The following is a 16,124-nucleotide window of genomic DNA, read 5'->3' on the forward strand; positions in this document are numbered from 1 at the left end:
GATCAGCACGGAGATTTGAGAGGCTCCCAGTGTGCATCTTTGCATCTATGCTGCAGTCTTGCCAAGCCTTGTACGCCGTGGGAAGGGGTAACCACATTCATTTCAGCCATCACAACTTCAGGATGGTTATGGTTCATTCAAGTAGGAGGTACCACGAGAACTGCGTCTCACTAACTTTTCAAAGTCCCTAAAAGGACCATTTCTCTGACTGGAGATATAACTTGCCTCATTACCATATGGTATGTTAAAATAAAGGAAAAAAGCCTGCTAATGAGCTCTATTAGGCTGTCTAACGGCAATTTCAAGTGTCAGAAGTATGGCAGTTACACAGAGATACAATACCTGTGGGCCTAGAAGTCCATGTGACTGAAATACGCAGTCCCCATGCAGGCCCTACAGGCCCAATCCAGCATTTGCACATTTGTATACAATCCCGAAAGCCAATTTTTTGGTATTGAAACCACAGCAAGCACAGAGACAGGCTCAAGGCACCTATGACCAAGACACCCATTCTTGCTGACCTGGGTAAAGGTTACGAGTACCCCTAAGCTGGTACCTCCTCGTGCCCAGGGTTGCAGTGGGTGTTCTTACCTCACCTCAGTCCGACAGGGGAGGCGCATCCAGGAGAGAACAACGCCAGGCGCAACAACAGGGCTTTTGCTTTTCTCCCATTCTTCCTTCCTCACGGGGTGCAGCTCTGCCGTGAGGTGAGCCATCGTTTGGCATGATGTGCACATGTGAGCCAGCAGCGGTGATACAGCACGGACTGACAGAAACTCTGACACTAAGCTCATGTATTCCCTTTATTGACTGTACTAGTTATTGCAATCAGATTAAGTCACATTTATAAAGCAGACCATCCAGTTGCACTGAAACCGATTATATCCATTACATAGTTTTAATCACTGTCCGGTGAACTGGCAAATCCAATCAAAGCATTAGTCTTTAATTAAAAAATTAAAAAGAAATATTCAGACAATAGCCAAGCAATCACATCACAATGCACAGTTACCTAAAATTGCAATTAAAAAGCAGTTTAAAAAAAATCACATCTAATTTTTAACTATCAATATAATACAAGAAGCAACAAAGGGCAACAGCATCAAAGCAGATTTATCTAACACTATAAATTCAGTCAGAAGCAGAAGCTCTAAAGTACACTAGCTGAAGCAGGACAATAAAAAATACTGAGCATGGAATACTTTTAATCTCTCCATTAATATTCATTTCCAGCTGCTTATAATAGCAGCGCCTCATGGCCAAATCATTAGAGTTTTACATCTGGGTTGCAAATGACACTTTGATTGGATGTAATGTTCAAATGGTCCTCCCCACTGTGCCACCGTCAAGTCTTCTGCAGAGAGGTGTCCTGTAGTGCCAGTGGCTCACTGTGCGTGCTGGCTCAATGTGTGGTTCTGGAAAGACGAAAAAAGGAGACATGCATAAGGGGCAGAATAATAGAAAGCATGCCCATACCCTCCTACTCAGTACCATTTATGCAGAGCTCGACATAAAAGCTTCTCAATTATTACAAAACAAAATGCAATAAAGAAAAAGTACTCATAAGTAACAGCTGCCAATATGACACATTTGCTTTGTTCTGATAGATCTGTTAATGCTGGCATGAACTTAGAAAAAAAAAATTCTACAAGCCAAGTACAGCCGTGAGGGTTTCTTTTTTATTTTTTTCTTCCTTCCCTCTTTCAATACATATAAAGAAAGTGGTAACACTTCATGGGCAAAATCTGCCTTTAGGGATTCCCTTAACTGTAACAATTAAAAAAAAAAAATCTGAATCGCTGTGGGAACCCTTGCCATATTTTACTCTTTTATTCTCGCTAGTAACGGGTGCAAGCACTGGCAGAGAGACACACCAGATTGTGACGCATACTTCTCAGTCCAAGAAATACTTCGGCAATAACAGCTGAACCACCAGTTCAGGCAAGGGGGATATTAATCCCCAGCAGAAAAAAGACTGGACATGTAACCCAGAAGTTAAATCTCTTTAAAGAATTGGCTTTGCTCTACACACTTCTTTCAGCAGTTTAGTCTTTTTGTTCCCTTTCTGGTAGATTTGTAACAGCCTCATGTCATCACGGTGTCTTGCATCAGAGGATGCTGACCTGTCCTGCCATTTTGTGCAGGAGCCAATGAATAGCGAAGCCAATCTCGGAAGCACATTTTCAGAGCAGCAGCAATCACCTACATTTTGTGTGCTGACCGAAACCCCAGTCCTACATATAAGCACAGCTTTATTTGTATAATTTCTAACTATTGGAGCAAACAGTGAGGCGCTTCACGGTGAGCTTTTGTTGGGCAATCCCAGTTATAAAAATCCACGCACGTTATTTCAAATCTGTGCAATTTCACTGGTCTCCATCCACCTAATAACAGAGCTGAGCAAGTCCGTCAGCTTGAGGAATATGTTTTTAAGCATTAAATTAATTTTGAATCTGATTATTTATTTACAATGACAGTGCTTTAAAATAAAGCTATTTTAACCTTTAATAAATCATCTGGTTCTTCTACGTTATCCACAGCTACATCTCAATTCAGGGAAAAAAAAAGTGATCCTCCACTTTATCCAGAGATGACATCTCCCTGATGAAAACCGTCTGTGCAAAGAGCTAGCGGGCGGCCTGCGATGCTCAGGCAGCGATGACCCCGTTTGCAGCCAGGATTTCTGGACTGTGCACTCCCAAGAGCTGACCACCAGGTGTCAGAAGTGCTGCTGACTTCCTAAATCATGTCAAAAGTTATCTGCGATATTGTACAGACGGGTGGCAAGGAAACTGCACGGTAGTGGTCAGGCTTTAACGTGACAAAAGGTTAGAGGGAAGACAGAAGTAGGATAGCTGGAGCACACCCAGAAGGATCCCTTGTGAAACTAAATGACAATCAGCAGATGAAATAGCAAAATAACTGCATCTTGTTTAGCCTAATAGCAGCCCTGACAGCACAGCCCCAGCCAGCGATGCTAAGTATTTCTGAATCAAACAACAGAAGCACTATCCAAAGATCTGAAAAGCTTATCAGGGGATAAAGCATTACATTAAAATCATGTCAAGTGAAGCCATAGTTGAAACAGCTTTCCTGTTAGACCATTTAACAACACCAAACATAAAACCTGATGGCTTTTCATTTTACATTTTTACTTTTCATGCTATACATGGAAATTTTCCTGGCCTTAAAGAGGAATGACCTTTGCAGTGCTGGATGTTATTCTCTAATCAAGTAACAGAGTTATAGAGAAGGATGAATGAATGGAACCCTACAGACTAAGTGGCAGCACTGACAGGAAGCTTGTCCACTAAACCTAACCAGGAAAACATTCAAATGTTAAAGAACACACAGAGCACTCTGTGCTCACAGTCCTCAGCATTTTAACAACGGGCATTTCTAGTGCACTTCATTACAATTCTATTTTTAGGTCATCCTGAATATCAATAAAAGGAGCGAAAGGTTTGCCGTCTTCCAATTGAAAGAAGGGCTGTTCATGGCAGACAAATCCATACTTATTTAGGCAGTGTCATTTAAAAGATAATGCACAATCAGCACTAGATGCATGACGCGCAGTCTACAGTCAGGGAACATGATTTCAAACTTGTGTGGCTGCTGCATTGATTACACCAGGCAGGTCAATAAAGGAATGGTATGTGGCTCTAAATCTGATAATGAAGCTTTCATTGTGAGCCCTCCCTCCTCAAACGTAGGTTAATAATATGTTCTGAACACTCCTAATACAATGAATGTACTGTTTTTGTGAACACAGTTTACATGAAGACAAACAAATCCTGCAGCCATTCAGAGCTGAACGAGACAGGAGCTGAGGAGCTAAACATGCGATAGACCCAAGTGTGGATGTATACCCGCACACTTCATATGTAGATCTTTATTTCCTCTTAATATCTTGGGAACACACCATTTATTCCCTTTGCAAGCACTCCTGGCAATCAATATGGCAACTAATGAAAGGACCAGGCAGTTAATAAATAGAGCCACATCTTACAAAGGATCTCACACGTATCTGTGGTGCCTACAGACACAAGAGCCCGTGTGCACCGAACCCCTCCTCTGCCTGTCAGAGAGGCAGATCCTGCCCAAGCCATACCCACACGAAGCACACATCCTGCCCACCCACGGGCTGCTGAGCACCAGACACCAAGTTCCTGCGTGGGCAAAAGCCACGAAGGCCAGGAGGGACGGGGAGTTTTGAAGCATGCAATGCTACGGGAATGCCTCCACCCAAGATTTCTGATCAGCAAACTTCATACCCCTTTTCAACAAGAGGGCAGGCTAGCAGGAAGCAGCTCTGATGTAATTTTTCGGCTCTAGAGTTTATGTTTAAAGAAAATAATAATAATCTTAATGGTGATTTCCAAAGGAAAATACAGCAGGCACAATAAGGAGGGCTCTCCAGGCATGCTTTCACATGTATTTGCATGTGCCTACCTGCACACAAGCACAGCCACACGTGTACGCACTTGGGGGCTGGCAGGAGGCAGGACATAATTTGGAAGCTGAGCATTAAAAATGGCTCTTTCCAGCTCCTGTTAGGTCCCCAGGTTTATGCATGGCTCACAGCTGATACCCCACAGAATACATCATTCTGAGACATTATTGCAGCTGGAAAACTCTACAGCAGCACTGAGTCACCTGTCAAGATCAAGTAAGTCACAGCTTATTTATAGGGCTAGGTTGGGATTTTTTTCCCCCCCCTTTTCTTAATAATGATGCAAAATGGATAGCAATTCTGCTCGCCACATCATTGGGAAGATGCAGCCACCCTGAGCCCCAGGGCTGTCTCAGTGTTTAAGTGGAATTTTCTACTCGCTGTACAATCCCCAGATGAACTATTTGCCGAAGTATCTGTGACCAAGGAACTGGGTGACGGGTTTCGCAGGAAATAAAAAGATTTCAAGGAATGGTTGATTACTGTCCTTGTACATACTGATCACCCTCCACGTCTTCCCTGGGGACACCCCCTGCCTGCCCTTTGGATGGGGATCAAGCCGTTTGCGCAGGACAGCTACAATGAATATTTCTCTCTTTCTGCATGCATTATTACGAAAACACTAGCATGACATTCTCCATTTTCAGATCACTATGTCAAGAACAGCATCAGGCTTGAGAGATGATCCCTTACAGCAGTTAAAGGAAGTCTTACGAGCTATATAAAGATAGAGAGAAAAAAACACAGAAAAGCAGCATGTGACGGAGCAAAGCTCCAACCAAGCCAGGCAGTCACGCTGGGAGTCTCCCACGCTGAAACAAAATTCCCTGCCAACAAGTCACAGGTGTACTACACAGGAGCAGGTGAAAAAAATAAAACGCAACTGCGAGGGGTGTGATAATGGTTTGAGGCCATAATACATCCACTCTATAGTGCCACTGTGCATCTGTTACGTATTTAGGTGTTTCATACCAGCCATTTCGGAGGGGTACTGCCTATGTGTGAGCGCACACACCTACAAGACTGTTACATTATGAAGGGGTAAGAAACGGCACAAGGCTGGCAATGCCCACCACCCTCCAACAAAATTCCTCAGCTTTCTACGGTTTTACATAGAGGTTGGGACTCAGATAAAGGTTATAAAGCCTCTCCCTCATTCCAAATCCCATTAAAATGATCAGAAACGGTTCCTCAGATCTTTTTGGTAGGAATTACGGAGATAGCAGGTTCACGTGACAAACAGCCACCACCAACTGGTGACCGCTGCCAGCTGCTGTGGCACCACGAAGCCACCCGGACTGGAAGCACCGGCTGCAGCGGTGCCGCATGAGCATAGCTGTGTGGTCACACAACACTGAAGGTAATTCCTGCTAATTGCTGGATTTCCCCAGAGTGCAGGGTCCTCCAGATCCAGGCGAGAGCCCCAGCAGCCCCTCTCCCAGCTGCTCCCCATGCCCGGGGCAGGTTCCCTCCCCAGAGGCCGCACCAGGCACTGGGGGCTCCTGGCTGGCAGCGACTGTGCTGTGCCCCCTCCTCTGTCCCTCATGGAGCAGGGCTGGGGGGGGACAATCCCTCCATTTAACATCAATACGTGCGGTTTCTAGTCAAAACCTAAACCTCACATTCAGCTGCTGGCTTGAGACCAAGGTTCAAGTCTCACATTCTAACATATATGTATAAAAAAGACCAAACAAAAACTCCAAACTGCTACAAACAGAAGTTGCAGTGTCTAAATATTTATGAAATACCATCTGCAGCATTCTTTTTTTTTCAAATGCTTTGTATCATTTGAATTCAAACTGGCCCAAGAATTTCTCAGGCATTATTCCTTGCTGTATGTACATAAGCGCACACACGTGTGCAGGTAGTATCTCCCTCTAACAGCAATCCACAGAGATCAAAATCTTTACGCCTTGACTTTATAAAGAGATTACTTCAGGCAGAGGACACAAGACGACCCCTGCTTTAGCCACTGGAGATTATGCTCTCTATGGAAAGCTGTGAGCCTTAAATTGGTGCTGCTCTAATCCTAAACTGGAGAGGCATTCAGGGGATGCCATGACCCAGAAGAGCAAGAGGAAAAAAAAAAAAAAAAACCCTAAGTGGGAAAAAAAAAAAAGCACACTCAGGAGGAGAAGGGGAAAAAAAGAAAGAAGGGGAGAAAAGAAGAGCAAGCTTGGTTTACAGGATGAGCCTATTTATTTTTATTTTCAATTTTTGGTTGTTACTTTCCCTTTGCTATTAGACTAAAGAAAAATCACCTTTGCACCCCCTTGCAGTTTGTATGCGCTTATTTTTAGAACTGTTTGACAATTATCCAAGGGTCTAAGACTAACAGATGGCCTGTCTTAAAGCCTCATATGTTCACTAGTTTGCACTTCTGACAAACAGTAAATGTACTCAAGAGTGTGCCATAAACGGGGCTGAATGAATACTCAGAACACAATTTAGTTAATACACTTCATTAAAACTGATAGTGGTAACCAATGTTTCCCATAAAACCAGGTGTTAATTCCCCTTCCAGTTGTTTCAGGTAACTCCTACCCTGTGACATTTATATGTTTAGAACCCCCTTTTCCAGGAAATACAGCATCGCTTCTTCCCTTTCCCCTGATACTTCACCCACCACATAAAATGCTTGTAACAAGTGAACTCCAAGTTATCGTGGCACTCAATAAAAAAAAAATTGTCAGGCAAGACAGGTTCACATGTCCCTTCTTTATCTGAAGAATCCCTTGAAATCGAGGTAGAGGCAAACGAAAGGTGGCACATCCTTTGTGAAAGGAGAAGTCTGCCTGTGTTACTGCCTCCTTCACATCTCTGAGCATCTGATAACTTGCCATACGTCAGTCAGCCCCAGCACTAGCACACTTTGAGATGGCACTTCAACAAATGCAGTTAGGAAGCTGTCCTTTACAATGCATTGAACAAAAAAAAAAAAAAAAAAAAAAAATCACTTCAAGTGTCTAAGATGACGCATCTGGAGGTTTGGTGTCAGGTGAAAGCTAAGCTGGCTGTTTCCGATGGGAATATTTGCACCGCAGTTACTCCGATGCACAGACTTGGTTACTTGGGGCCAAACACACTGCTCAATCTCTCACCAGGACACAGGAGCACTCACTCCTGCCAGTGGGAAGCCGGCCCGTGGCCCTGCCATGGCCCATGCTGCTGCCCACAGGGCGTGCTGGGCAGCCCACGCCACGGGCAAAGCCCCCCCAAAACCCACCTGGCTCCACACGCGGCACCAGCCACCCCGAGCGGGCATTTTGTCTGGAGTCAATAGGTTCTGAACTCGTAAAATATTTACAGGGGAAAAAAGCTGATCCGCACATGACTGACTGAACACTGTTGGCTTTTTTATAAATCTTTTTCTATTGCTTGCGTTTTTCTATATTGAAATGCAAGTGCCCGGGCATTGTTCCTTAAAAACCAGACAAACACGCACAGGCACCCCCCCACCGCCTGCCTTTGTTCTGCCTACACGGGGTCTGCGGGCTCTGCTGCTGCGTTGGACAGCCTGAGCAATACACTTCCTCGATTTTATCTCTATACTTAACACCGCTTTTGTTAATTTTAACATATTCTTGAATTTTGATAGGCATTTGTATTATTCTGGGTGTGAAAAATTACCTTTAATAGAAATACCTTCCTTATAGCTATTTTTCCCAGTGCCAGCCCTTTCTTGCGCTAGCTAAGGATTTTTTAGATGATTTATGAATTTAATTTCTCTTCTAATTCAGGTTGCTCAGTCCTAATCAGACTTTGACAACTCACCTAAGGTGCTTTCCCTTTCCATGTGAGACTAATAACTCTGTACCATCAGTCTTCTAGGCCTGCCATCTCTTTGTGCTCTCTAAAAACTCAGAACAAAACAAGGCGATCCCATTACAAGAGAACTCCAAATGCTAGTTTAAGCCCGGCATAGCCTCTCATATTTGATTAAATATCTTACTGAAAAGACTATATGCTCCTTCCGAAAACATGGGATAAAATGCTGAAGCACAAAAGAAAACCGAAGCCTTTGGGAAAATTTCCTTACCACGGCACTTTGGAAATAAAAACCACAGGAGAATATATTATTAAGAAATAACCAGAGTCTTCTGTTAGAGAAGCTCACCGTAAACACACCCGGATTCACTGAGGCACCCAATGAAACAAGGGAGCTAATAATACCTGTCCTGGGGGACCGCGTGCTCCTGAGAATTTTACTCAGAAATGCAAATGTGCCCGCATCCATGCGGCTCTAGCCTACAGCGCGCCACGCACAAGATCAAAATAAGCAGAGGGAAGAACCTTGCGCTTCTTAACGTGAAGAGAGGGGGACAAATTTAATTACCACTATCAGAAGCACACAAAACAGTATTTTTGGAGCTCCTACGCTCCTCCCCCAGCCTCCTGGGGTCTGCCTGGGCGAACCCCGGTGCTCCTGCAGGCCCCGAGCAGGGCTGTGAGCAGGATGCCCGCATGCAGCCCCGTGACTGCCTGGGGTGCCTCGGTATGGGCAGTCCCCATCTCTCTGGGCCACGGCTGCCCACACAGGGGGCAGCAGTCCCCAAACCCTCTGCCTGGGCCCAAAGTAACCTCCAAAGCTCCCTGACAAACACCAACACCGTGCTTCCAGTCCGTTCAGACCTTTGAGCCAGGCCAGACCTGCTCGAAACCACTGCTGCATGCATGCACAGCCCCCTCCTGTGCCACACCACCAGCTCCACTGCACGTCCAGTGCCACCCAGGTTTTATCCACTTCTGGGTCCCAAGCAGGGAAGCGATGCATTTCAAAACCATTTGCAAGGCAAAACCATTTTCCAGGAGTCCTTCCTAGTTATTCCTCTCAAATAGGCTCCAAACAAATCGCATATCTGGAGCATATCTTGTTAATCCCTCCTTGGCCTAAGGTAAATCAGGCTGCAGAAGCCAGTTAATTCTTCATTTCTTTGAGGGCTGGCATCATCATTATGGGACCCTTCACAGCTCTACTATAAGCACTAATTTCCTGATTTGTTCTCTGTTGTAGGACCAGGAGAGCATCCTCTCACGTTCTTTTCTCAAAAACTATTTAAAGCTAAAGGAAAATGCTTTACGTAGTACCTTTAGCACTCACCAGTCAAAATGCATAGACAAAAGCTTCATCGAAGGGCTGTTTCCATGGGAATATAAACCAACAAAAGCCAGGAGATTCAAAGTTGAACCTAAAACTGGCTCCTTACCTTGCCCTGCTGTTCCTCAGCATGCCAAGGGTCACTGAATAGCATTTGATTTTTTGTCGCTTTTTTTCCTGGAACAGTTAGGTGCTCCTGGTGTTAAGGACTGGGTTTAAAACAGTCTCAGCCTGGACTGTAAGTGTTAATGCAAAGATGAAGAGGAGCACATCTTGCAGTCCTCACTCGGGCAATGTCCTCCACTGAGGACAAAGTTCCGGGACCAAACAAGCCGGAGCAGACAGAGCGGGTTCACTCAGATGGGCTGCACCTTTCGGCACCTGGGTTACAGGCTATCACAGCTCTCATCTGGGATTTCTTTTAAAAAGCAACTGAAGTAAAATTCCCTCTGATGGGATACTGATGTGACAGATTGTCTTGCCTTGTGTTATGGATACGTGTTTCTTAAAGGCAGATAAATATCCCCATCATGGGACACTCGCATCCTGCTCCGCCTGGTAACACAAGCGGTCAGTGACCTGCCGCCTTGGGCATAAAGGCTGTTACTGCCCATTTCTTATTTCCAAAGGGGTATAAAATCCTCCAGTGCAATCTCAGCTATAAAGCAGCAAGGCCATGGTTTACAGAAGCGCTTTACCTGCCGCCCCATTAGCGTGCACGCCACTGGCAGAGCAGCAGTGTGCAGGACAGACTGTGACCAGCCCGCTGCCCACAGGAACTCACCCCGGAGGTAGGTAGTATGAAAAGCCCAGGACGACTGGTTCCCAGAGGGAAAAGCAGGGCCAAAATATCACCAACGCGAGCCATCTCCTCACAGACATCATGAGGGGAAACAGAGGGGGCTCAGTGGTTGGGCACAAGCTCACTGGCTCTGCGTGGGCAGCGCGTGGGCTGCTCCTGCGCCGTGCAGAGCCGGAGCAGCCAGGCGCTGCGGGGGTGACCTCGGGGTGTCTGTGCCACCTGCCCAGGACATGGCACGGAGGACACAGAAGACGTTCTGCTGAGAATTAGCTCAAGCACGGCCAAGTGGATAAGCTCAGGACTGCTGCTGCCAAATCTGGGCTCGTGCAGAGCCAGGGTGACGAAGCCTTGCTGAACCCAGGCTGACCTTGCACACAGCCATGAGGCATCTCCACGCTGAACCCACGGCAGGTGCAGCCTTATCCGTATCAGCTAGATTTTTCCAGCAAAGCCCCATCACCTCATTGTGTACAGGCAGCTTAGTATACTGTGAGTTATTCCATCAACATGAAATATGTGAAGAAAGGACAAGGCGTTAGCATTCAGTCCGTTAGCATTTACTGTGCGAGTCGGGTCGCTGCACATGTGTGCTCACCCTGTGCACAAGCCACTTGTGCACAAGCCGTGCCATTTGTGTTTAACATAGGCAGAAAGCACAGCACAGGCTCAATCTGGGAACAAACGGCTTTCTAAATGATATTCCTTCCTTAGGTCGAGGTGTGATACAAAACTACCCTCAAAATATGATGTTAAAACAGAGCGTTAGCTACACAGGCATGAGGGTACGACTGACCGTAGTGCTCTGAAGGCAACGTCAGGACGAGCACGCTGCTGAGCACAGAGCCAAGCTCCCAGCCGAGCCTGGGCTGAGCACCCACGGCCTTCCCGAGGAGGCACGGAGGTGCTGGCAGCCACAGTCCTACAGGCAGGCCCAGCTGCGTGCAGGCAAGCTCCCAGCTCCCAGCCTGCCCGTTCCTCCTTTGTTCTCGCCCAGCCCCATTGTTTCCCGGCCACTCACCGCACGTGGCCGTGTCCGACCTCGCGGGGCAGGGGGAGCAGGCGAGGAACCAGCCAGCGGCGCTCCCGTGCTCCTTACGGCAGCAGCAGGAAAGCTGGCCGTGAGGCACGACCCTGTCCTCAGCTCCATGCGGCAGCGATGGGGACAGCACTGCTCCTGCTGCCTCGCACTGACCCGGGAGACAAACCCACGGGTTAAACCCCGATCCCTTACTCAGCTGGTCAGAGGTACACCCGAGGCCTTTTAAGTTTCTTGGTGGAGCTGTTTTGCAGATTCCTTCTAATGGCGGTAGCGGCAGAGGCTCCACCGGCACCGCAGGGGTAGGAAACAGCCATACGGCATCAATCCAGGATTTCCTGTCTGAAATTTAGGCTTCACATCTAAAACACAATGCACACACAACGTCTGTACGGCCGAGGAAACACAAGACGCTTGCCATACATTTATTATCTTCCTGGGGAAATGATATAGAGGACAAGAGAGACTATGTTTACTCCCTCCCCAGCTGCTTTTACAATCTAATAATTTATTTCTCCTGGACATAAATTTCAGATTTAAACGAAATCCCTGAAACCTAAAGATGCCACATGGTAGAGGCTAGGGCAGTATTTCTTCCTATTTTGGAGACAGAATGTTTAATGCATTGCTCTGTTAACCAGTAGCCTTAAATTTCTGGGGAAAAAAGGAGACAATTAGACTGTGGCAGACCCTAGATGCAAATACAGGCAACTGATTACTGCCTTCATACACAGAGTTAAAAATACCTGGTTATTGAAAATGATTTTCGCAGTCCATTGGGGCTTATCTAGGTTTGGGCTGAGATGTTTATTTTTTCTGCGGCAGCCGTACTGGGGGATTCTTTTACAACGTTTCCTTACACTGTAGCCATACATCATTCACATCTCTGCAAACTGACTGCCTTCCTATGATGCAAGAAACCTCTGCAATTAGAAAAACAACCATCTCCTCTTTGAGGAAGATAAAGCAAAATAAATAAAATACTTATCCAAACCGAGTCAGCAGGTAAGACAGCAGTGTTCTTGAGGCAAATGCAAAAATCCAGGCTATAAATTTGTGTTAACTGTTACAAATATATCCATCTGTTCACAGACTAACTAGTGACTGAAACTGATGAATCCACTGAAAGGTAATTTTCAAGTCTACTAGCGTCTGTCCTCTTCTAGTAATAAAGTAAATGCTTTTCAGTAACTGTGCTGCTTTTGAATGCCAATTTCCATTTAAGTAGGCTTTGGTTTTGGCTTTCTCCACAATAAATAAATAAATAAAATAGTAAATACCTTTTCTTTCCAAAGGTCAAACTAAGCTTTTAAAGAACAAGCAACATTTCAGCAAGCCAGAGAGGACAAAATTCCAATCAGATAAATGGTGTGTGTAACAATTGAGAACCACGGCTGCCTCGGCTTTCTTGAATGGGCTGCAGGATAGAATTTGGCACAAACAGCCTGATGTTGAAGCTTACATCTCTTTTACTGCAGACAAGAAATTCACTAAAATATATAAATAATGAATGTGGCTAGGGATCTCTGCTGGTACTACTGCTGGTTCTGCAAGATGCAGGAGCAGAATCATAGACTGCTCCATGTTTTTGTTATTAGAGAATCCTTGTTCTCCGACAAAAAACACAGAATATTTTAACTGAAATGGCTTCTGCAGCACATACAATATAAGTTTCAGCTCTCTGAAAGTGCCAGCAAATTGCAGAAAGATAAGTTACAAAGACATACCTAATTTGCTGTGATGAATTGTGTGCATGCTTCAGTGATCAAAACTGCAGCTGAGACCTATTATATTTAATGATCTAGACATTTCTTGTGAAAACACTCAGGCATATACTGTTATGTCTGGACAAGCATCCCCATTTTGCTCTAGCAGCAAGCAAATGAAGAAACCGAACTTTTAAGAGCATGCTGTACACCACCTTGGCTGAGCTGCTTAAGACAGAGGCTGATCGAGCTCCGCGGTTTTCCTTAAATAACGCTTGTGCTCTGCCCTTTCCAATGCAGCATCCCTGCTCCTTTGAAAACTGAAGTCAGTTCCTTTGGACGATAGCGACACTCACAGGAGGAAACAGAGCTAATCCCAGCTCAGAACCCAAACTACGCTCCCCAGCAGCTACTACAGCACAAGAAAATCAAAGTGCTTGCGTTAGAGATCTCTCCCCATCAGTGAATACAAAGACACATTGTGACAAGACTTTTGTGTGCATGTGCAGGGAATTCTTTTCTTTGCCTATACACTGCAGAAATATTATTTCTGTTATAAGGACCCTGCCCAGCCTGGAAAGGCATGTGCTGCTGAGCCTGATGGCGGGAGGGCTGAGCAATGGTACCTGGTCCTGCCGTCCCCAAGGACGCCGCGGCCGCGCAGCCAGCTGTGCTGATGGGCATGCTCGCAGCCCCGCAGCTTGCGGCCCCTTTGCTCTTGGCTCCAGGCAGAGCAGAAGGAAACAAGGCTTTCTGCCACCTTCCTATGGGGATAAGAATTTCCCCTTATGAACACACGAAGGACTGCTGAATAGAAGGTCTGAGGTTTCCTGAGCTCTCAGTGTGGCTCCTCCAATATTTTCCTGCATGGATCTGGGTACATTGTTCAACTGCAGCCTTTCCAAATTTGTAAAAACAACCTCAGAAAGAGTGCTGGTATGGTTAATTCATTGACAGTTGTAAAAAAAAAAAAAAAAAAATAATAATAATAATAATAATAAAAAAAGAAAAAAAAACCACCACACACACACAACAACACAAAGCAACAACAAAGAATAGAAAAACAAACAAACAAAAAAAGCAGATCTAGAGAGAGAAACCACACGGAGCATTCTTGCAACCACACATCCAAGAGCTCATTTACTCCCTCCCTGGTCAGTTTGAATGGTTTTCTATCATTCATTGTTCAGCAAAATGGAGCAAAACACATCTTGTGCGTTTGACTCCAGAAATAAGGCTTCCAAAGTGCTATTTCATTCACCTGAGAAGCTGCTAAATACTATCACAGTGGTTATTTGTGATAGTGTGGTAAGGAGTGAAGAAAAGGTATTTGCTAATTGTTGACATAACAAAATTAATTTTCCATCCCTAAACTTTTTCTCATCTCTCCTGTGAGCTCTGATGCAATGTTACTGACTGGCACTGCTGAAATGCCAACTTGCATTTCTCATCCTTAATTTCTCTCTAAATGTCATTAGTAATTGTTATTGCCAGACCAGAGAGTGCAATCTGGTCTTTCCGAAAGAAAATCTATTTCTCATTTCTTCTCCTGTGCTTCCTCCTTTCGGCTAAGGATGGATGTCTTACATAGCCCATGCATCCCGTTTCCAATAGGACGGGACTGCGTTAGTGTTTCTGAGGTAAAACATTGCTGCTTTATTTATTTATACAGAGAAGTCAAGAATCTTTATTAATACCAAATTGTATATTGAGAGCAGTCAGTGTTTTTGAAAGCTGTGCTGTCAAGACAAGTCTTAACTGAGTAAAGCCGACAAACACAGGAAAGAAGCATCCTTTAACATGCACCTACTAACTCCTCTCTGGATTCCTCCATGAATTTCTGTGTTTTGGCAGTTAATCATGTTATAAAGGTTTCCCCTTTGTATTTCACATATTGTGTGTTTTTTCTCTTTCTGCCACATGGAAAAACCAAACCTTCACCAAGGATGTGTGAACCGGTCAGGATTAACGTGTCGCCCACAAGTGGAAGTGGTTTCCACCGCTGGGTGCGATGGGGAGGTTGGGTAGCTGTGCTCGGAGGGAAACCTGCCAGTGCAAGAGGCGGGGTCCTCGCACATCGTTACCCCACACCAGTGACTGGCACAGCTACATGCAGTGCCCACAGAATTTAGTCTCCAGTACTTGGGGCAAGCAGCACCTCAGCACTCAGCACAGCCTCGGGAGGGACGGTGTCTGCCAGGACAGACCCTTACAGGGGCTCTCCAGAATCAGCGCACCCTACACACGTCTGCATTGTTTTGCAGTGTACATAGAGTAATCGGTTCAGAACTAGGCTGTGTTTCCGTATCCACTAACTAAAGGCATCTTAGCTCAGAATAAACAGACATTTGGACATTTCCAGCCAGGAATTGTGCTTTCAATAAACACAATTGATGCATATACATTGTCTCTTGGCGGCTTACACTCCCGCCCATCTGTTGGGATGGCACGGTGCCTACGCAAAAGTTGGTTGGACCCTTGCCCTAGGGCATAGATGACAGGCACCGGCGGGTTTAGCTGGGCAGCCTGAGCAGCGAATCCAAGTGCCATCCCTGCTGTAGGAAGCCCCTTCTGTGCGCCAGCGCTGCCACATTGGAACGCCATGCCTCCTTACACTTGGTCACACATGTTGACACTTGGGTGCGCTTAAGTGCATTAATGACTCAAACGATGCCTTTCACCTGGCTCCCTTTTTTCCACCCCCCCAACTCCGCATCACCGCGGGGTTTTCTGCACTTGTTAATGCCAAGTTGCACACACTTTGTTTGCCAGGGCTGGTCACAGAACAGCGTTAATGGGGTAAGAAATGAAGGAGGGCTTTTTTGTTGTTATGGGACAGGCTGCTCATATTTCCAAGCGTCGTCTCCAGTGGGTCTTTGTAGACTGGAGAGATCTCTCTGTGCCTCACTAAGACACCTCAGAGATGACAAAAATGCAGCTATATATTGATCAGAATTTTCATTTCAAATAAAAAAAAAAAAATGCTGCACCTCATCACCGTGGCAAACACAGGGCAATTTGGGGTTTCT

At 45.6% G+C, this 16,124-nt stretch overlaps 1 protein-coding gene across 3 annotated transcripts in view; it reads right to left on the reverse strand.

Moving 5' to 3' along the window:
* Positions 1–798: 798 nt before the first annotated feature.
* Positions 799–16,124, reverse strand: part of ZNF423 (zinc finger protein 423) — a 209,708-nt gene continuing 194,382 nt past the window's right edge. For all 3 annotated transcript variants that reach the window (XM_082770090.1, XM_082770091.1, XM_082770089.1), the window contains one exon: positions 799–1,415. In XM_082770090.1, the coding sequence (XP_082626216.1) occupies positions 1,386–1,415 (30 nt within the window). In that variant the 3' untranslated portion in view covers positions 799–1,385. The remainder of the gene's footprint in view (positions 1,416–16,124) is intronic.

The sequence above is a fragment of the Aythya marila genome (assembly GCF_965140915.1).
Source record: "Aythya marila genome assembly, chromosome: 12".
Taxonomy (NCBI): Eukaryota; Metazoa; Chordata; class Aves; order Anseriformes; family Anatidae; genus Aythya; species Aythya marila.